A 26,120-nucleotide genomic window follows, 5' to 3' on the forward strand; every position below is an offset into this window, starting at 1 on the left:
GTGTTTGTGTGTGTGTAAGTGAGAGAGCTACATAATTATTGCACTTCTTAATTTTCTCTTCCTGTGCTTAATAACAATAATAATGAAATTTAGCAACACTGATTTGTTCATGGCTCTGAACAGGTTTGTAACTGCCTCCCAAAGTAATAGTTTTTAATTACTGTTTTTGAATTGGACCAATTGTTAGCTTGTTTCTTTTACAAGCAACATGTTACTATATGTTAAAGTGCAGAAGTGCAGAAGCAGGTTTGCCTCCTGGATCTAAAACAAGTAATTGTAGCTGGGGAACTAAAGTCCATTGAAGACATGGCCATACATACGGGTCTGTCCGTGTTCTGTACACATTAGTGTTCATGTACACATCCGTGCAAACATCTTGAACCTTTCCATCTTGCTAAGAAATAAGCGTAGGGATTTAATAAAACATGCCAACAAATGTCATATCATGATATCAATGATATAGAGATGCCATGTCTTTATATTTCCTAGCAAACACAGCAACGATAAGATAAGCCCAGGCATATCTGACAGCAACAGTAGCACAAAAAGGGAGTTATTTCAATAGCATCCAAAGTTTTGCTAACCTTAGCAGCACTAGCCTTGTTTTCTCCCTTGCTAGCATTCACATCCCTCTGCAGAACATGGTTACGTGTTGCCTTGTTGGCTTCGTTATAATGCAGTGCAATTTATTCTGACAAAATTTACATGCAGCTGTCATTTAAAAAAACTTTTTTTTTACATGAAATTACTGCAGAAGAGCGTTGGTTAGCATGACTGCTATCTGTTTACTTTTCCCTCTCCTCATTTACAACTGTTAGGGATAAGAGAAATATTTTTTAATGTGTATCTGATCATTATATTGTTTTATGTACTTTAATAAAGGCTTGTAGAGCAAGGCCACTTTTAACTCACAAACTAAGTGCTCAGCCAGACTGAAAAACAGGAAGTTTTAGTGCACAGCCATATTAATAGATAAGACACTGAAATGAGGAACTTGCCATATAAGCAATGTTTGAGACTGTGTGCCGTGTAAAGTACCAAAATAACACCTATATGAAGTACAGTTTATGATTCTAATGTTAGAGAGCTCTTGCAACTGGCGTTTGAGCTGTGCAGAGGTCTCTCTCTTCCGGAAGATGATTGAATAAAAGAAATATCAATATTTTAACACACTATGAGTCGGTTTTCTCTGTTCTGTCATGGGGACAAAAGAATCGGGGTTTAATACAACCCTCATTCACTGAGAGAGCAAGAGGTGGCATCGTAACATTGCTAAACTGGTAGTTGTTGATGTACATTAATAAAATAGGAATAGCACCTTTACCTTTACACCTTTACTGTATATACTGCTGTGTCACTACAACTGCACTATAACGCTGCTGCTCCTCCAGGCACCTTGTGGCAATAGATTCACACCTTATTTGCACTAATAAAGGCTGCTGCCTGCCAGCTCCAATCTACGGAGCCCCGCAAGGGACATGGGAGAAAAAAAAAATTAAGATGGACTTTTGCGAGATCTCGCAAAACAAACTCGGGATCTCGCAAAGCGAGATCTCGCAAAAGTTTTAGCCGCATTCTTCGGAGGCCGCCAGCTCGAAGCCGACCGGGAGGTCGATGCACGATGTGCCGGGAGAGCAGTGTTCCTCCCGGCTGTAGTAGGTCTCGACCTCCCGTTAGCTTCGAGATGGTGGGTGTCAGATCTCCGAAAACGTCGGAGCACTTTTGCAAATATGTGATGTCTTGTAAACCGAGCAGATATTTGACATTTACACAACACAACTACATTCACGCCTCAAAATATCTTAAAAGTTTATTTTGTGACCCAGAAAGAGTAATATTACAACTAAGTAGCTGCCGCCATTGTTGGAATTCAACTTTTGCGAGATCTCGCAAAAGTTCATCGTAATTTTTTTTCCCCATGTCCCTTGCAGGGCTCCGTAGCAATCACTGATGAAAGTTTTTTTTTTTTTTTTATCAGTGATTGCAGTGAATGAGAAATATCATTATCAAAAATCCCCTTGAAATATTTTGATGCAATTTTGAGGCTATATTGCTGGAGAACTATTGCTCAAGACCACCTTAAAAATAACAGGAAAATAACAGTTTCAAAACACAAATTCAGACTGTTATACCTTAAACAAACTCTTTAATCAAATTGAGGAATTGTCAGAACTGGCAATAAAGCGCGAGGGTTATAAACTGTGTCATAAGATGGTCAAGCTGTAAGCTCATTTTCTTAATACTATTTCTAACATCGTAGAAATGAAAATGTGAAGTGCAAAAGCATGCATATACATCAACATATCAACAGACCTTGCACACAGTTGTTTTTTAGTTTGAACGTGTGTAGCTGGGTATTTGCCAGCATTGCTACTCTCCGTTTGCAGTGTTGGTATGATTTTTTTTTTTATGCAGAAGTGTAAAGTCAGAGCATATGTCGTGCTGTGTTGTGGTCCGGAGGTTTGTGTGTGTTGATTGGAGTGGGGGTGTGCGCGAGTGTGTGTTTGTGCATTTGTGGGTTCTGCTGGGTGAGTGCAGCAACGCTATGTTTTCCTCCAGTCCCAGTGTGTGGCTGCAATGCAGAGTGACGCTCATTCCTCTGATCAGTACAAGGGCTCAGCATGGGAGAGGGTTGGGTTGAGTTTTCGAGGGCGGGGGGGGGGGGGGGGCGTTTAATATGGGGAGAGTTCTACTCCAGTCAGTACATCCACTGATCTGGGACACACATCTCTGTCTGCTAGTGTACTTTCTTCATCTGCCTCTGTGTCACTGTCTCTTTCTGTTCTTCCTGTCTTTCTCATCTGTGTGCTCTCAAAGTTCCAGTCCCACACTGGTTCTCATACATACACAAATGCATACACTTTGCTATTAACAATGCTACAAGTGCAGCTGTGCGCAACCACTACTTCTGCTAGTGCCCTTTTTCACTGCGCTACTACAGTACAGTACATCACATCTCACACCCAATGCAAACCTTCTTGACCATTAGCACTAACAGCCTCCCATAGATCTGTGCAGTCAGATTGAGTGGACAGGCAAGAGTGGATGTATAGCCTGATGCTGTGCTTATAGGAGCCTTAGCCTGTAACACCATCCTTGCTGTACCCAACCTTGCCAGCTGATGTAAATAAGAACAATACACACCAATATTACATGAAAAAAGGGGACACAAGTGGACTGAGCAATGGCTAACACCGCTACCACTTAAGCCAAAGCCACAAAAGGATGATGATTATTTCCATTTTTAGCAATAGTGACTTAAAATCATTTGTCCATTCTGAAATCATCCAATCATCTCTATATTTTAGGCAAGTGAACAAACTACTTTCTTGTCTTTAATCATTGTCATCACTGCCCGTTCCTTTGATAAATGTATGTATTGTCATTCATCCACCCCCCTCCCCCCTTGATCCTGTGAAAAATTACCCGAACAATCTGGAAACATCGTTTTCTCTAGAATATAATGAATTATCTATAATTACTCCCCATGTTACTCACTCATAATCTCCTAATCCCATTTGATTTAGTGTTTTTCTGTCAGTTATTTTTTTTGAGCATTTTTACTCTTTGAGAAGTTAAGCTGTTTACCAAAGGCTTTGACAGTTTCTTCATTTCCAAGTCATTTCTTCAACATAAATGCCCCCTGTCACGCTATAAATAGCAGAAGATTATTCTGTTGAGGCTTGCTTCTTGTTGTCTCCGTAAATTGTCATCTCTAGCCAGGCCTCTCCGTTACACAGTCGTCAGCAAAGCAAAGTGGCTCCTGTCATATCCATGATGGTTTCGCTTAACATTGTTGTCCCTGAAATTAGCTTTACATCATCAAATGATAAGAAGTGTTTTTGTTACTTTTGTTTTTTTTTTTGTTATCTATTTCATGAGTAAAAGTGACATTTTTACTTATATGTTAGCTAATTGGGCAGCACGATGGTGTAGTGGTCACTGTTTCGTCACAGCAGAAAGGTCCTGGTTTCTGATCCAAGGTGGGGCCTCCCCACTCTTGCATAGGTTCTCTCTCAGTGCTCCAGCTTCCTCCTTTAGTCCAAAAGTATGTCGAGAGGTAACTGGTGGTTCTAAACTAGTTATAGGTGTCAAAGTTGGCCTGAAGGGCATAAGTGGAAAAAAGGTTTGAGGTTTGAGAAAAATTTCAGACTGCCACGCTGTGTGCATGAAAGGCAGGTAAAAACTCTTTTTTTTTTTTGTTTGCCTTCATATTTGTGATGTGTAGCCATGACAAGGATGCACACATATCTCCTCACTGCTTCTCTGATTTCTCAATCCTCTTTCATCTCCTCTTCTCACTCAACAGTTTCCCTGAAAGCAAGATACCACAATTAAGTTGTGAAAATGCATGAATGTAATGTAAATGACAGTTTCAGTATGTCTTGCCTTTTACATTGTTGTTTTACAGTAATCATGTGATTTCTTCTCTGACTGGCTCCTGACAGCTTTTAAAGGCAAAGCAAAGTGAGACAATGGAAACATACCAATTATTTTTTCTAAATGCTGAGCTCAAACTCTGTTTTTGAGTTACAGAGATGGAGATAATGCACACAAACACAGGCGCACACATGCAGTGTTGTTTTTTGCCCACAGCTTTAGCGATACTGGAAGTGTGTTCTGGAGAAAGAGTGTTGATCATGAATTCTTTAACAGGTTTTGAAGACTATGGAGCTGCAAACACATGATTGTGTGCAACAGTGTGTGTGCTATTTTACTCATATTTGTAGTGTAATTCTACATGGCAGATTGCCCAGAGCAGCCAGACACACAATTAGGTCACATAACTTCAAGTCTCCTTTACCTTTTGTCATCCTATCTGCTTCATTTGCTTGCTTATCTGTAGATGTAACACATTTGAATTAGCAATGCAAGCATAACAGTTGAGGAGAAGTTATTGGCGTCATGGAGTCAATTTGGACTTGTTCTAAAGCATAATTACTTCTCATTCTTTTAACCACCTGTTGTACCTAGGTTTAAAATGAGCATGCATACTGAGGCAGTAAGGGAAAAGTCGGACAATAATGGCACATAACTAGAGCAAGATAAACTATGGTGTGTGTGAGTGCGCACACTCAGAACTAAAGCAGGCTTTAATTAATGGACCTTGATCATCAGCAGGCATTCACAAACGGCATCTAAACAAGGTTGCCCCACCCATCAGTGAGTATAATTGCATTTCAGCAATAGATTTGTGAGGTATACACTGTTATCTCGGGGTACCGCTGATGAAGATTTGTAAAGCTCTCAATTTATTTCTAAATGGAAACTACGGAGTCTTTTTTCACTGTTTCTTTTTTTTGGGGGGGGGGGGGGGGGGAATGCCGTATTTTTTACTCATGATGGATTTGAAGGTGATATAAAAGCATCTACCCCTTATTTTTCCACTATGTTTTATGCTCTTTCCCTTCCCATTTAGTCTCCTTTCAACTTGCCACCTTCGATTCTGTCTATTTATATATAACATATAACTATAGAATATAGATTATAAAGACCTGGAAATGTCAGAAGAACTTTTTAGTGGAAACCTTTTAGCACAGTTGTCTTGCAGAAAAATATAAATGAATAAAGAAATTCTCCAATTATTGTTTATTTTGTTCAAACTGCCTTATGTGTGTTGTTGTTTTTTTTGTTTTTTTTTTATTTAATTTTTACATTGTTTATAGTGTTTTGTGCAGTGTTGGTCACTCTACATCTGTTATGTCTCTCTTTGAATTTGAATCTACTGCATGCTTTTTATCCATGTTCCTGTCTTGGCCGCTTATTTCTCTGTCCCGTCTTATGTCTTTGTCATACCTATGGTAATGATTGCTCTTCGCACACACATCTGAAGCCATGCCACCTCTCTATATCAGTTTTTATCATTTTCATCACCCTCTCTGGTCCTCTTATCATGAGCTGAGAGGTTCTGCTCTTCTCCCTCTGCCTGCCAGGAGATAGAGGGGAGATTGGTGAGATTGCAGTGAGGTTGCATTTTACACCGCCGTGACTTATGATTGCTCGAGTATAGACGTAAAATAAGTTCCATGGCAAGATAATGTTGGGTAACACTATCGTTTATGCATTCAAGTGTCTATAATGATCTTGAAGGTAAAGGCTTACAAAAAAATTCAGATTTTTAAAGTCTGCAAATTTATAATAGCAATGTGGAAAATGTGTTGTTAGTAGTTAGAACAAGTGCAGATGATATTGAAATGTTTATCTTTTAAAAGCTTTTAAAAACTTTGCAATGAGCAGAACTGTGCTGTTGCTCTGCAAACCTGCCTTTCTTCCGGCAAAAGATGTGAACGAAGTGTGACAGACAAGCCCTCGCATTTTACTTCAACTTCACTATGAGTGACATGTCAAGAGTTTTTCGTGTCTTCACACGACACGCTCACACAGCAGCGTACAGATTGCTATAAATTGAATATGATAAGAGAAGATGACGTTTCTTGTGCTGCTTTTTTAGGTGTTGCTTTATCATACTCATCTCTTTAGTGCTCTTGGTATATGCTAGAAAAATACCCTATATTTTTAAACAATCCCGGCAGATTGGATTCAATAACGTGGAGTTTATTGAAGCTACTTTTGGCTGTCCGCTTATTCACGGGGGGTTGCCTCAGCAGGTAGCTCAGCATGTTTTATTTAGCAGATTTTGACACTGAATGTCTTTACTGACACAACCCCAGAGAGATTGTGTCTCCTCATGGGATCAAACCACTATGCTATGAAGCCAATATTGTGGAGTTTAATACGTGGTAATTTTAGCTACATGACGTTGTTATTGTATTTATCACTAGTCATAATACCCAGCTTACCACTGGCATTGGGTGTAGAGAACTTAAATAGGGGACCCCCATGTTTCCAGGAAGTGCTGTATTTTCTTTTTGATAATCTGTGCAGGTGTGTGTCTTAATGTGTGCTGCGTGCTTTGACACTAAAGCTATAAAAGCTCTACCTACTTTATCGTGTGTCCGTTTCATTGTCGTTTGATTTCATGTAGTGTGTGTGTGTGTGTGTGTGTTTGTTATGGTTGCATGTGCAATGCTGAGTGTGCAAATGACCACAGGGAAGCTTATTTCTGCAACCGCTTGCATTTTTTCCCTAATTGTACCTTTTTCGGCCTTTTGTGTGTGAAAGCACGTGTGTGTATGTAGGTGCTTTAAAGAGGGAGAGATGGTCCTTTACTCTCTGCTAGCAGTGTCAGCAGGTGAGCTGCCCTATTGGGAGAAAAGAGAGAAATCGCCAAAGCATGCAAATTGCTACTCCAAGGGGAGAATCAATTAGGTGCATGGCGAGTGGAGCAGAAAAGCAAGGAGGGGTGGAAAGGGGCAGGGTTGCATGCAGAGAGATGGTGCAGAGCCATCGTGATCACCTCCTCTGAGACGATGCTTTACTTCTCTTCTCTGCGCCCCCCCCCCAAATGATCCTATTCGCCCAAGCAGTGTCTACATGCCAGCTTTTTAGAATGGTGCAGTACCTCAGCCTCATTTCTTTTTTTTCTGTTTAGCCCATTTCTTGTAAATTGCTCTGGAGTCTCAGATGTATGGCCTCTTCACCTGTTTTACTCATTAAGATGTTCTGGCCTATCTGTGCCAGATAAAATTAGAACATAATAACTATCAACACAATGTGACAGTTGCCTTAAAAACGATCTCTTGCATGTTCATGTTGCTGTGTTTCATTAGGTTTTCGTCTCTTTTCTCTTTAGGTACAAGATGTCTCCCATCTGAAGAGAGGCTTCATCCTGATAGGCCAACGGTACTGGATTGTGCCTCTGTCCCTCTCCTCACCAGTCCCACCCTCAGTGCAGCCATGACGTCCTTCACTAGGATACGGACCTATTTCTTACTATGCTGCTTCCTATCTAGTCTGGTGCTTCCTGTGACATCACAAACAGTGGTGCAAGCTCCACAGACTCATACTGCTGGCTCCCAAGTGATCACAGCATTACTTCAGGAGGAGGAGTATGCATCATTTCATGCAGAGAATCCTGAGTGGACATTTAATCACCTGGCTGTGGACTATCGTAATGGCAATGTTTATTTGGGAGCTGTCAATCGCATATACAAACTGTCCCCAAACTTAGAGGTCCAAAAATCCCATGAGACTGGCCCAGATGAAGACAATCGCAAGTGCTATCCACCACGAATTGTCCAGCCCTGCAGTGAGCCACTGACACTCACTAACAATGTCAACAAGATGCTTTTGATGGACTATCGGGAGAACCGGCTGCTGGCTTGTGGCAGTCTCTACCAGGGCATTTGTAAAATCCTTCGTCTGGATGACCTATTTAAACTAGGAGAGCCCTTCCACAAGAAGGAACACTACCTCTCTGGTGTTAATGAGAGTGGTTCTGTGTTTGGTGTCATTGTTTCTTATGGCAACGCCTCTCCAGACATGCTGTTTGTAGCCACAGCAGTGGATGGCAAGCCAGAATACTTCCCTACCATCTCTAGCCGTAAGTTGGCCAGAAACTCAGAGGAGGACGGCATGTTTGCATATGTCTTCCACGATGAGTTTGTGGCCTCTATGATTAAAATCCCTTCAGATACCTTCACTGTCATTCCAGACTTTGACATATACTATATTTATGGCTTTGCCAGTGGGAACTTTGTTTACTTTCTGACACTGCAGCCTGAAATGGGAGGTGGGCCGACCACTGGATCGTCCTCTGCTGGTCGAGAACAGGTCTACACTTCTAAGATAGTCCGCCTCTGCAAGGCAGACACTGCATTCAACTCCTATGTGGAGGTGCCTATTGGATGCATTAGCGACAACGTGGAGTACCGATTACTTGAGGCAGCCTACCTGTCAAAAGCTGGTGCTATCCTGGCACGCTCGCTAGATGTGGCACCAGATGACGATGTCTTGTTCGCCATATTCTCAAAGGGCCAGAAGAGACGTCCACGCCAGGCCTCCCAGGATTCTGCATTGTGTGTTTTCTCTCTGCGCAAGATCAATGAGAAAATCAAGGAAAGGCTACAGTCCTGCTACAAGGGAGAGGGCACCCTGGACCTTGCTTGGCTGAAAGTCAAAGATATTCCCTGCAGCAGTGCGGTAGGCATCACTTTAGCACACACTGACTTTTGTCGGTGCACCAATTTAATGACAGTACAAGGGCAGTGAGGTGCTGATAGAGAAAACAAGGCTGTAACAGTAGATTCTAATTATTCCACACATACTGTACCCACACAAGTACAAACTGCTTTATATGCTGCATTTTGTTCTATGGCATCCGGTGCTATAATCCAGTCCGGGACATTAGCTTTCACACATTTCAGTCTTAGTAAAAGGACATAAAAGTGTTTGAAGTAAAGCAAACCACTGATCATTTCTCGTTTTCATTACTTTCCTGTTGAAGAGCCTTATAGGTGACTACCTTTAAGGAAAGTGAATTTTGAAGTTTTTATCCTGTGTTAGTATAATGAGATTGGGTGCACTGTGGGAGGGCTTCACAAAAACTGGTGTTCTTGGGTGGGTTCACGCTGCATCCCATTACGATGAGATGTTAACCATCCACTGCCTCTTTTAATCCGCTCGCCCTTTAAACAATGCAGCTGAATGCTCAGCCAAATTACCATAATTCCATTCTCCATAACAGCATTACAAATTCAGTGATTCAGTTCATTTGATTTCTCACTTTGTGCACATAAAAAACAAGGTTAAATTGGCTGTTACATGTTTAGACCACCTTCACAAGCAGCCAATGCTGTTTCATGTGTTTTTCTTGATCTCATATTGCTCTGTTAATAACAGCAGCGAACCTGAAGAAACAGAAAATTACCTTCACGAGAGTGATTCTGTAATCTTTTGCTACATGGCAAGCATTGCTAAATAAAACATGTTCTCACTTTTTATCTTTTTTACATAACTATTTCTTAACTCGATTTCATCTAAGGCAGCGGTCCCCAACCCCCGGGCCTCGGACCGGGACCGGTACCGGTACCGGTGCGGTTAAAAGTTACTCCATTTCTAGTAACTTTTAACTGCACTTAATGTTGTCACTTAATACAAATACATGCAACTGTTCTTTGTGCATGACAGCTTTAAAATAAGGTGAAATCAAAAAGCTATGAGACATATAATACTCATACAAATTGAAAAGCATACCAGATTTAAATCTTGCCAATTTTCCCTTCAAGGCCATTTCAGCTGTTTTTTTTTTCTTTTTCTTTTTGGATTGCTTTAAAGCATCTGCAATTCCAACGTGATCTCAAACCTGAAAAGATCAACTTTGAGAGTCTGACCTGAGGTTCATGCCAAAAATCATGGTGATGATGAGAACTGAGCAGTTTAAAAAAACAGTTTAACCCGGAAGTGTGAACAGTGTTTAAGCCCAAAAGTGGTGTATCAGGTCAGCTGCACTACCAGGGTTATACTTAACATGTTTTTCATCATTCATATGGGTATTCACCAAGGCCAGACCATCAACATGAAGTTCTGCTGTAACCTCCTGAGATACCCGAGGGAGAACATTCAGCAGAAACATCCTGATTGCGCTAACAGCATGCTAGTGCATTATTACAGCGGTCCCCAACCCCCGGGCCTCGGACCGGTACTGGTCCGTGAGTCGTTTGGTATCGGGCCGCGAGAGTTGAGGCTCAGGTGTGAAATGTATCGTTTTTATCGTTAACTCGGTTTTCCTGGGTCTTTTCACGTGTGTTATGAATAAATCTTCTTTTTTTCGGTACCGGTACTAGTTTTATTTTGTTGTATTTATCCGCAACACCTTAAAGGCTGGTCCGTGAAAATATTGTCGGGCATAAACCGGTCCGTGGCGCAAAAAAGGTTGGGGACCGCTGATCTAAGGAACATAAACTTCCTCTTGCTGTCCACAACATATAGTTCTGACCTCAGTCGGGCACTGCATCGAGACATTATGAAGTTGACCCTCTCTTGTGTTTGGCTCTGGAATCACAGTGTTTATCTATTAATCCCTCTGTGGCACAGCACACGTGCCAGGGCACCTTTGTCTGCTGCTTGAGGGCCTGATAAATCATGCCTAGGGTGGAGCTGTCAGCAGGGAAAGGAAGTGCGAGGGAGCACACAGGGGTTAGCGCTGAGAAATGATGCCATTTCAGCATGCGCCACCGCCAGCGCATAAATTAGACCCTGCTGAACAAGTGACGGTGGACTCTGCAGGAGATAGATGAGCTGTGACACACACACACATACACACATTGTGCAGCCACACTTGTGAGTACGGCTACTGGAGAGATGGAAATGGAGGCTTTTAACGGCAGAAAGATTTTCTAATAAAGTAATGGCAATGCTTACATTCTTATGTGATATGCTTGCTGATAGATTTAGAAAAATTGAAATGAGCTGGACTAGAACTGAGGCAAAAGACTTAAATAATCCTACTAAAATGTGTATACACACAATATGCAAATGAGTCACAGAGTTATAAAGATTATGTGTTAAAATCTAAAACTAAAGACTTGTAAACAAACTTAACTTTCACCTGTGCCTGTGATTGATGATATTCTTTGTAATATCCTGTGGGTCATTTTCATGAATTTTTGCTTATTAATTCCAGATTAGGTCCTTTCTGTGTTAAATGATGCATGACAGCGAGGGAAATCGGATATCTTCAGATACATAGTTGAAATTTTTTGTTCATTGGTGCAGTCCTTGGGTGTACAATAGTGACTCAGGCTCATAGTATACTGCCCACACAAATATTTATGTAATCTTTTTGGTTTTCTTGGCTTGGATAATTTCACACATTTTTTCCCTCCTGGATAAAATTTTATCGATCTAATAGATAAATTACTAATCATTTTTGGACCAACTATAGAATTCAGATTGTGACCGTCCACTTTAAGTACACCCAGTCAACTGACTGTGAATACAAATATCTTATGAGCCAATCACATGGCAGCATCTCATCACATTTAGTCATGTAGGCATGGTCGGGATGGCTTATAGAAGTTTAAATTGAGCTTCAGAACGGGGAAGAAAAATGATTTGCTTGACTTTTACTGTGGCAAAGGGAAAATATCCAGTGAGTGACACTTCTCTGTGTTTAAAAAAAAATATGCCTTGTTGATGTCAGAGGTCAGATGAGAATGGCTGACTGTTTTGAGCCCTCAGGAAAGCAACAGTAACTGAAATACAACCACGGTATGCAGAAGAACATCTCTGATTGCACAACGTGTTAACTGTTGCAGCATATCAGAAACCATTGCCTGGTCTGGTGAGTCTTGAGTTCTGCTACAACATTTGAATAGCAGGGCCAAAATTTGCCATGATAAACATAAAAGAATAGGGTTGGTTCAATTTGTGGAAAACATTTTTTACTTTTACGACCCTAATGTAGCCATCTTCTGCTTCCATCGGGATAACATGCCACATCAAATCATCTCAAACTGGTTTGGTTATTTCACTGTACTCAAATTGCCTCCACAATCACCAGATCTCAATCAAGTAGAGCACCTTTGAGCTGTTGCAGAATAAGAGATTTGGATTAGAGATTAGAGATGTGCACCTGACAAATGGGGAACAACTGCGCGATGTTTACATGTGATGACCAAAATCCCCAAGGAAGGTTTCCAGCATCTTGTTGAATCTATTTCATAAAGGATTAAGGCAGTTCTGAAGGCCATCTGGTACTTGCAAGGTGTAACTAATGAAATAATTGGCGAGTTTTGACGTGGACGGTTGTCCATGTGTCTTTGTAGATACTGCTCCTTCATAAAACCCTTTTAAAGGGTTCTACGAATGGTCCTTTAAAACAGCAGATCATTTCAATCAAGCCAATGGGAGCAAAAATGTCACTTCTTCCTTCAATTTTAGTAATTTATTTCCCCTGTGGTGGCCTGCATGTCACAATGTTGGTCATTACTGTTAGAGGGAACTTAGATGAGAAGGAGCCTTGTGGATACCCCTTTATCTTGCCCTCTTCATCATTCACCATTTTCCTCTTTCTCACACATTATGTTCCCTGCTTCTTGCTTTTCGTATACTCTTTTCCCTTTCAAACGCTGTCGTATTTCCAACATGATATGTTTTCCTTCCAATTAGGGAGAGGATGAGCAGCCCCAAGGCTCATTAGAGTAGTCTGGCTGTATGGACCAATGTGAACACATTGGCGCGCATGCACACACACTTTTGATATGGATGAAAACGCGCTCTCAGCCAATGTGGATAAACCTAACCACTCTCTATGCCAGAAAAGATGCATCACAGGCATAGCCACAATGCCCACTCGATACTAGTGGCACTAATCATACAGTAGCATCACATTGTAATCACAAATGTTAAATAAGTTTCGATTACATACATTTTCGTTTTAAGTATAGTCATTTGGAATCTATAAAAACAATAGAAATTTGATCAACCACTTTGATTTTACTTAAAGATATTTTACTTAAGTTTTGCTATTAAATTAATAGCAAAACTTATTTTTCCTATTATGGATGTTGCAGTTTTTAGTTTACATTTTATTCAGCAATGCAGAAATGAGATTTCTATATTTTCTTCATTGTTTTGTAGCAACATATTAAGTGTGAATAATGTGCAAAGGCACATTAACAGGATGCAAGGTGAGGCTAGGGCTATATAAAATTCTTACTCCTTCCTCAGACCTTTGATTCCCTATGTCATTTTTAAGAGGCTTTATGTTGTAATGGGAAAGATGCAAAGAGGGAGACAAGGAGGAGAAGAAAGGAATCTACAGAGAGGGTGAGAGAGCTTTAGAAACTGTGTGTGTGGCTGGGGTGTGGGGTGATTCCTCTCTACCCCAAATGGCCATGCTTGGCTGAGCCACATAATGCATGCTCAACAGTATAAGTCTGCAAAGGGTCTGCATCCATAGATCATAGTGAAATGGCATGCGACCTATAAAAAAAAGAAAAAAGCTTCCTGTTCCCATCACTGTGTCAGCAGAAAAAACAGAACAAAACAGCGGGATTGCAGTAAATTCACTCTCTGCTCTGTTCTCACTCATCCTTGACTTATTGCTCGCTTCACATGCCACTCTCCTTTTGCCTGTCCCCCAATAGAAATACTTACCATCCTTGTTTTGTCTCAGTGTCTTGGAGTCTCTACCCCTATCTCCTTTATTTCCCCTTACAGTGCTTTCCACAAGCGCAGAGAGGAATACCATTCAAACACGGATGAGAAAAGCGCAAGGTCGTCTCTAACTTGCTGGCAGGCCACGGTCGTCCCCTTATCCCTTTTGCTAATGATCATTAATTACATGTCATTAACTAACATGCCACGGGCCATTCTTTCACATTTGTCATGTGCTATCGACTTCACATTCTGAATTCACTCCAATTAATTAGATTATTCTACTCGGCCGCCGCTGTTTCCTTTAGTCTTTTTCTTGATCTCCCTCACTGTCCCCCATCACGTGTGCTCATCGCTCCCCTGTTTCATCCTTCACTTGAAAGGAACTCTTGCAATATTGCAGTCCCCGTCTTCCCCCCATGCTCACTTTTCAGGTTATCGACTTTTCTCGCTTCGGTTTTATTCTGTGTTTGACCAACCTCTGAATGATGTTGTCTCCCGTGCTGGTCATCTTCATCCCTCCTCTGTCTGATTGCGGAGCTTAATCAGTTATTGGCTGCTGCTGCTGCTGCTGAGTCAGTCTAGGCCACATCCTCAGGAAGGGAAGGGCTAGTGGATTCATTAAGGACCTCCAGACTGCTCCCCCTCCTCCTTCCCCACTCCCCACTTCACCCCACTCCATCCACATATCCGCTATCCTGCTTGCTGGCTGTCTCGCTAATTAAATCTCCATACATGATACGACTTGCTAAAGGTCAGAATCCATCACAATATCATTATTCTGTGATTAAACAAGTGTCTCTTGCTTCTTCCACCATACACCATGCTGGATGGCCTCGACCTGAAAATGCTAACTGAATCTGAACCTTTCATTTCTTATACCCGCTGTTTTCATTGGCTAGTGTTTTAAAACTATTCTCTATGCTCCTTTTCCTCCCAATATTTTTACTTATATTCCCAAATATCAGCACTCAGCACTAATATTTGCTAAGATAAAATATGAGACTAGATACATAAAAAATATGTATCACTGATGGAAATGCTTATCCTTCAAAAGACAGCTTTCTTCATAAGCAGCCTGCTGTCCTGTCAGGATAAAGGAGCTTTAGATATTAACTCTATTAAACTCCCAAACTAAACAACAAACAGCTATGCTATAATTGAGGCCACCACAGTGGAAACAGAAGGAGATCATGTCATGTTGGTCATGTGACACTTTCAGAGCTCCACCAAATAGTGAGACTTTGTCAAATAGAGGGACCGTCTTTGATTAAAACTCTCACCGGGGCAGCAATCAATGGGAGAGGGAACCCAGCACTCTCTTGCTCTCTTGCATACAATTGTCTCTAACATAACTGTCTAATGCCTTTTATTGGGAGCGTTCAGCACAAGTTTAACATATCCACAAGTGAAATCAGCAAATGTAGCTGCTGCACTGATTTGCAGCAGCTGTGACTAGTGGCTGTAGCTCGTACCTCATGAGCTGTCTGCTGCTGGTAATACATGCAGCTTTTTTCAAAATCAGTTTTGAGTGAAAATAATCTCCCCATTAATCATTCCAGAAAGAAAATGATTTTCCGCCAGTGCATAGTGAAAAGGAAAACACGGATTAGGGAGTTATCTGAAGCACCTATCTTATGATATTCAGTGATTTTTTTTTTCTTTTCTCCCCCACTTCTGCACCTTATTTCAGCTCCAATATTCTCCCACCTTTTCTCACTTCTGGCTCTGCTTTAGCGATGTCTCGGTTTCATTCCAAAAATTGTCACGCTGTTTCGTTAGCTTCTCATTTGATTGTTTTCCCTAACCAATATTTATTATCTGTTGTAACTGCTCAGCTAACAGTTGGCAGGTGCAAGCATCCACAAACATGAATTTACAAAATATCACCGGTTTATCAAAGCCTGCCGCCTCCTATTGAAACCTGCCAGCAGAACACACAAATAAATCAACTTTAATTCAGGCACACCCCAGCAAGCATGTGTTCCGCGTAATGTACGCATTTGCAACAGCGTATGTTTTAATATTAATGTATATTTACTCTCTCCCATCATTTTGCATTCCAGATTCTGTAACTGCAAGGATCTGTAAAGACTGATGTCATGTCAGCATAAACAACAAACATGAGTAAAACCCTATCCATTACATTTAAGTGGCAAAATGCTAAATTTTAAAGAAAATAGAGCATTTATTTAGCAATAAAACAAAAAAAACTTAAGAAAAACTTAGATTTTTTTTTAAAAAAAACCTCTGTGTGCAGTAAAAAACAAATATCCCTGTTTTTCTTGATCACTTAAAAAGTAACCTGTGCTTTGATTGGCAACTCTTTATTCATCCATGCTAAAGTGAAGTTTGCTCAGATTTGCTTAACTAGTAGTATAATGTTTACTAACCCAATCAGATCTGTTATGTCAAGGCAAGCATGTCTATTGCAGGTCTATTAAGATCCGCATGTTCTATGGTAAAAGAATAGTCAGGCTAACTTCACGTGTTAAAATTAACTCTAGCAAAAATACACCCATAGAAAAGGAGGCAGGAGGTATATTTTTAAAACCTGCATTCCCCTTTATGGCATAGATGGACTTACTTCTCATGAATATTGACACCAAAACAACTTATTTCTGGACAACTGTCATCTGCAGACATTACAATCACCAGATTCTGTATATTGATTACATCATGATTCCACATGAAAAATAAATGCAAAAATCTCACGATGATGTTGATTTTGATGGAAACGATAGGATAGCGAGATTAGCCATTAACTCAAAATTAGTGGAGATGTCTATAATCAGGAGGTATAGATTACAGCTGTAGTACCTGTAATCAGAGCTGCAAAGTCTCTCAAAAACTGGTGGTCAAGTACTTCACACCTGGCACAGGAGGTATCAGCTGAAATTGGATTCCCTTCGACAGCTCATGCAGTCTGAAGAACATGACCTAATGTCAGCTTCTATGTGAAAGTAAAGTTTTTCTCCAGACACAAAACTGAGAGATTAAAGTTTGCTTAAGAATATGAAAGAAAACAAGAAGACTATCCAGCATGTCCAAATTAACACTGTCAGATTTGATTTCAACACTTTTAAAGTGTCTATATGGGTCCACACCAGAGAGTGTTAATTTAACTATTTTGGAGAGTTGGTATGTTAACTCTGATTTAGTGTTAAACACCAAATCTCTCTGGAGTTGATAATTTAACACTTGGTGTTAAGAGTTTATATATTAACTCTCAAAGAGTATTTTAGTTTAACTACGTAAGAGTTATCTTCTAATTAATTCTAAAAAACGGGAATTTTACTGTTCTGAACTTCTAGAAATTTCTTTTGGAAATAAACATTTACTAAAAAGATGCAATGGTTTTTGAAAAACATTTATTCTGAACTGTGCACCACAATTTCAAAACATTTTCTGAAAGATGTAACAGTGTACATGTTCTCACTTTCATTAGAATTTCGTTTATCAAAAGGTCTGACATAGGTGAGCTGGTAAATGCAAATAACAGCATTCTCATCACTTATTTCAATAAATACAATATGCATGTCCTTCATTCATCACTTTGTGGAACTTCAACGCACTTCTGCTCTCCCCCATATTCCATCTTCACAAGCATATCCTATGTGGAGATTGAATAAAAATTAGTTGACACTAATTAATGGCACAAATCAATTGCAGCACAGTAAAAAAAAAAAGGAATCCTTTGAGCCATTACTTGTGTAAAGTATTTTCCCAAAAGACAAGGACACAGACAACAGGTAATACTGAACTAAATGTAAAACCTCAACCTTTTTCATTTTTACCTAAACCGTGTGCACAAAACTCTGGAGGAATCTAAGTGCTAACGTAGAACTCAGTCGGGACTCGGGACATCTGCTACTGCTGTTTGCTCGTTTTTTATGGGAGATCGTTTTCAGGCTTCAAGTAGCACCATTATATCAACATTTCACATTCTAGACATTGTTTTAAGTGTATTTGACCAAGAAATTTGACTGAAAATTCACATGCAAGCTTTTTTTCAAGGCTGTGGTATTTGCCCGCAAACAATACCTTTCAGCTAGCTAAAACAGAATATTATGCTATCACCGAGCAACATGGCTAATGCCTTTCCCACAGCTTTGTCTCAACTCCAAAGAGCCACAGAAGTAAAAGCTAATAACAATAATTGAAACAATCTTTGAAAACATGACTTACCAAGCATGGCAAACAACTCAAATATGTAGAGCAAAATGTTCTGAAACGGCTTCACTTCAGCTTCGATTGGAGCCGTGCTGGGGGCGGAGTCTGTGAATTTACTCTATTGGTGTCATAGCCCCTGTAGGAGTTCAGAGTTAAGAGGTCAAGAGTTAATGTTTCCATTGTAACACCTCCAGATTTGAAATAGAAACACTCATTTTTAACACTCGATTTTAACTACTATTATTTTACACCTCAGAGTTACATTAAAAGAATGTGACTCTACTTAGAGTAAAATTAACTCTAAGACTACTAACACCAAAACATTTAACACTTTTGAATTTGCTGTGTACAGGACCCATTGTTTGATCATATAAGACCTAGATAGCTTTGTTTGACCCACATGTTGGACCTGAATCTGCCCCTGGGCTAACCGGCAGGGGAGCACTGTGTGATGACATAGTGATACGTGAGCTTTAAGGTGCTGATGACACCATGCCCATGGATATACCAAAACACTGGCTGACAAGATGACACTGCTGCTCTAGAAGCTTTGCAGAAAAGAAATATTGCAGCATAATAATGATCTAAAGCCCACTGCCAAAATCACACGAGATTCTAAAGGAGACCAAAGGGAAATATGACTCGTCCACGTGCTCTGTGCTGCATGACCTGAATTAAATAGAACAATTTTGGAGTATTTTGAAGGGAACGGTAGAGCAAACCAACCCAAAGCAAAGATGGAAAAAATAATCTAAAAAAATGGAAGAATATTTTAATATACTTTAATTTGTTCTTACTGATCATTCTCTAACATCAAATGCAATCACTGTAAGGCAATACAATTTGGAATCATTTGACATATAAGTGATATTACACAGGGGTGCATTCACTCATGCACTGTACATATTTATTCATCTTCAGTCCTAATCATTGTTACTGGTTGTCAAGAAAGCCCCCAGGGTCCTATACAAAGAGGAAGATAAGCCTAATTGTGACAGCTCTTGTAGTCCGTGTCGACACCTGTACATTCAGACTGAATTTTGATCATGATTCAGTCAGAGAACTGAAAAAAAGCAGTCTCCTTTGGAATGCCCTGTGGATGCCTTAACAAAGCAGCAAAAAGCAACGAACCTCAGCCATCAGAAAGATTCACTCCGACTACACTGCACATTTATTTTTAAGACGATGAATTTGGTTTTTGAGTTTATCTTCCTGCTTTCCTTTGAATTGTTCTATCCATATATTTTCCTGTCTCTGCTAATGCATATAGGTTTCTGGGTCACTACTTTTTACTTCCACGTGTTGAACTCTTGTTTGCTGTGCAATTCAAGTCTCCCCTTTGGCGCTGAGTTCCTATTTCACTTATTATGCCTGAAACAAATATCAGAAAGCAACAAAGCTTGCAGGTTGGACAGTTTCCAAAACTGACAGATTTGAGGAGAGGGAAATAGGAAAATCATCTGTGGAAAGAAATGCAACATTTGGACTAAAAAATGAACAAGAACCCCTTAGGAGGGTACATAATGCTGGCACTATATATATATATATATATATATATATATATATATATATATATATATATATATATATATATATATATATATATATATATGTGTGTGTGTGTACACAATATAATATACAATATAATATAGCAAAGTTTCAGATCGAGTTATGCACTTAGTACATGCACCTTTACTTTATGGTGGTGGTGTGTGTATGTGGTGGTCACAAGTGCAATGGAGGCCAACATGGGTCAGTAACTGGATAGACTGTGTCTCAGCACAGTGTGATACACACTCACTCTTAGTCACACAAACAGTGTAGGCTCATCTGAGCTAACCGACTCGATTTCTATGTATATAGATATACCTTACCTGGTGGTTTTGGTTCTGGTAGAAAATTATATTTTTCTTTTGGACGTTAGTTTGCCCCTTGCCAATGCCTCTCCCTTTTTGAATCTGGATTTAGGAATGGGAATAGTGCACATTAGGCTACTCTAGTCATGAAGATGTTTTTCTTTAACAGGATGAGAGTAATATTGAATGATGGCTATTTTGCCTAAGATACAAGTACCATCATCTTCCAGAACTACTGTGAGTTACAGTTAATGCTCCTACTGCAAACCATAAACAGAGATCTGAACAAGTCTGTTTTTAAATGAGATAAATGGTTACTAATGACCCAGTCATACCAAAAAAAATCCTTAAAAACTTAAAACTAAGTTTTAGACTGTTTCCAATTGGTGAACTGCAAGTTTTCATAAGGAACTGAAATTGAAGTGTAAGCTGTGAGTGCTGTATGTTTTACTCTAAAACTCCTGTTGCTGCAGGATCTATACAGGAAAAAATGTTTCATTATAGAAAAATCCAATGTTGACATTTTATCTTGCAAAAAACAAAACAAAAAACCCAAACACTGCAAACCCTCTTAGTCATGACATAATTCCCTAATGCCACCAATCATCCTGGCAGGTTAGTCATTTAGCACAGTTGGGCAAGAGGAAAATACCAGATATCCAAGTGGCTAATTATGCAAAGAGCAACTCCTATGATACTTTATTTTCATTGGCTGTCTTGTGAGAGAATGGTCCCCATGTTATAATCAGGAGGTTTACAGTAAAATAAGCTAATCATAGTCAACAAATGTTCAGGGATAAAAATAGATTGATCGGTGAAGTAATTGAAAGTGCCAGAAGCAGGATAATAACCGCAATGAAAAAAGCTAAATTTGCAAGAAATTGTTTCTTTGGAGCCTTTAATGGTTGAGTAGTGACAAGTGACATGAAGTAAACGTCTCTGTGGTTTAACGTGTGCCATTAACTTTTGGAACTTGCAGCCGATGGAATGGGCCCTCACAACAGCGCAAGCCCAGATTAGGCCATACATCAGAGAGCGTTGGAGAGCGGATCTCTTTCAGTCCCCCACTAATCGCATTGAGCAACTCTCTCGTTTCCGCGCGCGCTCACTGCCCCCTCTCTCTTTCTCCACTCTGTATCTACTGATTCCTCTGCACAATCCAGAAGAGAGCTCTCTTTGTACTGGTGCTGGCAGGCGGACAGAAGCAGAGAGATGGATATGGCTGAGAGTGACCTGATTCTGCCTCAGTGCCTGGCCTCTGTCCAAATACAGAGACTCTGCTCTCTTGTCCCTCTGTCTTTAGGGAGGAACCCTCTATCTTTCTCCTCTGTTGCTACGCTGTGGGATGCTGGCTGGCTTACCTGCCAGGCTTGAGCAAGAAATTAGTTTGTTTACTTTAGAGGCTTTTGAGTAGCTACAGTAGACTGCTATTATTCAAACAGGTACCACATTTTCAGACATATTCAACTATATTTACCTGTGTATCTATTTGATTTAAATCCAAGACTTCCTATTCCTATGGACTGAGATGTTTGGAGGGACCGAAACGTCTTCAATGTTTTGGGTCACTCATTTGTTAACAGAAAAGAAGAGATATTGGGATAAAGAGTGAGCTCATACTGAGTGAACCGAAGGTGATCGCTTGTCTTTGATGAAATGCATTATAAAAGAAGGTCCATTGAGAATTAATAAATATGCGAGGGGAAAAAATGAGGTGTGCTGACAAAAAGAGGAGGAATAAAACATGTTAGAAGCAGTGACGGCACTGGCAGACAGTCTCATGAGCTATATATTGTTATTTATTTGCCAGTAAGAATTGCCACTTTTGGTGGTTGTGTAATAAAAATGCATCTTCTTCCTGAAAGCACTGACAGACAAAATGTATTTCATTAGATTGTAAAGTGGAGGATGGAGATAGTGGTGATTGGCAACCAGGAAAAATAAGTCATTGTGCGTTAGAGGGAAGAAATGATAAAACAGATGCTCTCTTTTTTTTTTTTTTTTTTTTTTTTTTTTTTACACGTAAACACATCCTCCCCTTCCACATGCATCACCCACAGATGCACAGATGTGAATGATGTTTTTGCACTGATGAAACATGATTAATCTTTGCAGGAGTGGCTGCACTTTAGTCATTGTCCAAGGAAGTTTCTAATCACTGAAGCCTGAAATTCTACAAAGCACAGTCCATATTGCTTCTAATAGACTCTGTTAACCTTTGAACCCAAGCATGATGCAGCATTTAGAGGGTGTTTTCTTCCTGTCACATAGATGAGGAGTAATAGTAGTACAAATGGATGCAAGGAAGCTGCATTACACATTACTGAAGAAAAATAGGAGGGGTTTGACGGGTGGCAGTTGACCCTTTAAGGAGTGACCCTGGTTTTCATTGGAGCACCATTAGTCTAGCATAGTGCTACCACATGACTTTGAGGACAGGGAGTGCATTCTTGGCAGCTGCTCATTCTGAAAAGGTCATGTCAGGAAAGGCGAGAAAAGAGAAAAAAAATGGAGAAAGTCTTCTACTTGTATGTTTTCACTGTGCTACGATATTCGTCTTTGTTTAGATTCTTTGGCATCTCTGTCTTTTTGGTATCTATCATTTATCCCCTTTCCTTTCTGTCACTCTTCCTGTCCCTTTTTATCCTTATCTCAACCCTTTAACCATATGGCATGATCTTGACCTAAATTCAGGTCATCTCTATCGATCGTTCCTACCGCTCTATACAATCCCACTTTATAGCCCGAGGCTTGCGGCCTAGAGCAACCATGTTCCATTTGTCTAATGAAAGCAGATCCCACACTTCCACTGTGGCTTGGTGTGAGGCTTCTGATGATGATGGTGGCCTTTAGTGACAGCTTGTTTGGAGACACCCAGTAGTTGCAGGATTTCTCGAAAGCCCACAGGGTGCACTTCCAGTAAGAAAAATGGAAAAATGGGGCAAAGGATGACTCTGCCCATCAAAGGGACCTTCACCTGACCGTTCACACTTCTAGATTTGAAAATTCAGTTGGATTTTCGTTGCATGCCAGGATAATCCTTTTGCTATTTTACTATGAAAACCTTTTGATTTTAAATGAATAATTTCAGGTAACGTTTATTTTGTGCTGTCAACCTCATTTTGCCAATTATTAATACTGGACTAATAGTGTACATTTATATTGCATTTAACAAGCTTCATTTTGACATTCAAAGTACATAAAAACACATTTTTATAAAATTAGGGATCGTTAAGAACCGTCCAGCAAAATGCAGCTGAATCTGGTGCTTCACCTTTAGATTTATTACCAAATAACTTTTCCAGCGGTACAATTACCAGTGCACAGCTAGTGTGGATTGACTATAAGGCATTGCTCTACTTTTTTGTCGACTCTGGTAAGGACACTGGTGTCAAAGAAGTGAATCCATTTGCACAATTAATGGCTGACCTTTCAGGATCCAGTCAATACAGTAAAGTGTGGATATCATGAACAATGAAATTTACTGATGGTTTTGATCATTTCTTTTCTTTTTAAGGAAAGCGGTACCACGTGCATTTGCATTTCACCCTGCAGCAAACCACGACATTACGAAGCGATTAATCAAGCAGCGGCTGCTTCAGTTATAAACTGAAAAAAAAAAAAGCGTTTCAACCCATGTGCTCCGAATAATGACCAATCCACCACGCCATTGTTCTCTTATCAAAACCTATAAGTCATTCTGCCCACTGTGACTGCAGAAAATATACCAGCTGACAGGATTAAACACATGCACGCAAACATAAAGTGTAGAGAGGCAAAGGACATGAAGCACACCTATCTACATGTAATTACAAAATCACAGCGGCATGTCTACACTGAAAGCGTAACAGAAGAACCTTGTCTAGAGTTGTAGTTCTCCCTGCTCTAAATCGGTTTCTATATATATTTAAATGCATTGCAGTGTTTTGCCTCACAGCCCTGTGATAATGCAGCACTGCTTTTCCTTTTTTTCTTTTTTTTAAAACTCAGTTCACGTTGAATCACTTCACATTGGATATCTTGCTGCACAGGCATTTCTACAGTTGCTGTTGCATTGGGTGGACGGTAGGGAATTGTGCCTGACAGAGCAGCCTCTGGCATTATTACAGAACTTGAGGCTGACTGCAGTCTTCTCCCATTCTCATCTCTTCTTTTTTCCCCCCCACATTTGCTGTATCTTGTGGCCAGCCAATGGTCAGAGATTATCTTTCACATCCAAAATGTTTCTCCACCCTGCTCATCTTCCCTTATAGAAATACCCTTTATTTTTGTTCTCATGAGAAATTAAGATATGAATTCATAGGAGTTTGCCAAATGAGCACCTCATGCAGCACCATTTTAGTTTTTATGGGTTAAAAAAAAACTGATTGTGCTAATCGTTGTTTTCCTTGCAGCTCTTGACCATTGACGACGACTTTTGTGGCCTGGACATGAATGCTCCATTGGGCGTCTCTGAGATGGTGAGAGGCAAGCCTCTCTTTTCTGACGCCGTTGACAAAATGTCCTCAGTCATTGCCTACGTCTACAAGAACCACTCGCTGGTCTTCGTGGGAACAAAAAGTGGTCAAGTAAAGAAGGTAAGGGAGACAAATATAGGTTGAAAGATAGCACAGATGGTTGAATTGATAGAGGGAGAGATTTGCTTTCTCTCAGTTAGAATGTAGAGTAAGGGCTGGGAATTGGGGACTACTGGATTGGAGGAAGGATAGTAGTAAGGAGGCAGATTGACTTTCAGGCAAATCAGCTGACTCGGCTGTATTCGCAGTAGAAGAGACGTGTGTGTTTGTGTGTATGTGTGTACATAAAACAGTGGGAGAGCGGATGGAGGAAGTGTGTGTACTTCAGGGTAGAGAGAAAGCGAGTGTGGTGTGTGCATGCGTGTGTGTGTGTTTTGAGGAAAGGGGATCAGGCGTGCCCCTTTGGGGGTTTATTCCTACAGTAAAGCCTATCTGGTATCTCTCAACATCCTCCTCATCCACTGCGCCATATATCACACATACACTTGTATTCGCCTGTATCAGTAGTATCCGCTGTACTTTTCCCTCACTTTGGACTTGTATAAAATCCACAGCCCTGGGGGCCGATTGTAGCACACATCAGCATGTTGCAGAAGTTGCTAGACAGCCCAGATCAGCATGTTGCAGAATTGATTGGATGAAGTTTCTTAGCTCTTCCTCGAGGCAAATTAAGTCATCAGAATGAAATTAAATACATCATTTATTAAGAAATTTAGGCAAATTCATAACCTGGTGATGAAAGGAACTATGAGTCACTCCCGTCCTTTATAATTTAGGGTTTCTCACATCTGTGTGTGTAGTAACTGAATGTTGTAGTAATGATCCTAGGTTACAAAAATATTCTCTACAAATTTCTAGAATTCTTTTAACTAGGGCATTTGTGAGTGTCTTTGTGACCATAACTGTTTGTCTTAGAAGAACATGTCACACTCTGTGTGACAGAAGAGCCTCTAACTCAACAAGATTTGTCTCCTCAGAGTTAAACAGCACTGGATAAGCTGGGCTTTGGAGTGTTGTGGTTACCACCTTAGACTCCCTTCATGCCCCTGTGCCCTCCTGCGTGTGGTAGCCCTTTTCAGAGTTAATGGGATGATGCACTGCTGCTAGGTGTGATAGAACTTGGTAGCAACCTGTACTTTCACTGTACTTCCCCACACATTCACACACATATACACACGCACATATGTATTATAAGGCCATGACTGAGACTAATTCTAGAGGGCGGTTAGGCCAGTGAGTCTTAAAGGCCTGGGGAAGGAGAGGAGCACAGGAGAGATGAGTGAGGGAAGCGAGGTAGGGTTGAGCAGCAGGGGCTGAACAGAGATGAGCTATATTCCAGAAATGAAAGTCATAAAAGGAGAAAGAGTGTTTGTGTGATGATAGTAGAAGGATGAAAAACAGAGGAAACAAAGATACTACTGAGATCAGAATGTGGACCCAGTGCTGAAAGGTCTTCTGCTGATACACACAGGCAAATTGAACGCTATTTCTTCTATAATGTTTATATTATATTGCTTCCACTAAATTCCTGTATGAATCCAGTCTGCAGGATTGTACAGATTCATTATATTCA

General features: G+C 40.3%; 1 protein-coding gene across 3 annotated transcripts in view; it reads left to right on the top strand.

Moving 5' to 3' along the window:
* Positions 1-26,120, top strand: part of plxna4 (plexin A4) — a 243,690-nt gene that overhangs the window by 19,599 nt on the left and 197,971 nt on the right. For all 3 annotated transcript variants that reach the window (XM_085138403.1, XM_085138402.1, XM_085138400.1), the window contains exons 2-3: positions 7,694-9,042; positions 24,425-24,607. In XM_085138403.1, the coding sequence (XP_084994529.1) occupies positions 7,798-9,042; positions 24,425-24,607 (1,428 nt within the window). In that variant the 5' untranslated portion in view covers positions 7,694-7,797. The remainder of the gene's footprint in view (positions 1-7,693; positions 9,043-24,424; positions 24,608-26,120) is intronic.

This window comes from Neolamprologus multifasciatus, chromosome 17 (genome assembly GCF_963576455.1).
Source record: "Neolamprologus multifasciatus chromosome 17, fNeoMul1.2, whole genome shotgun sequence".
NCBI classification, from domain to species: domain Eukaryota; kingdom Metazoa; phylum Chordata; class Actinopteri; order Cichliformes; family Cichlidae; genus Neolamprologus; species Neolamprologus multifasciatus.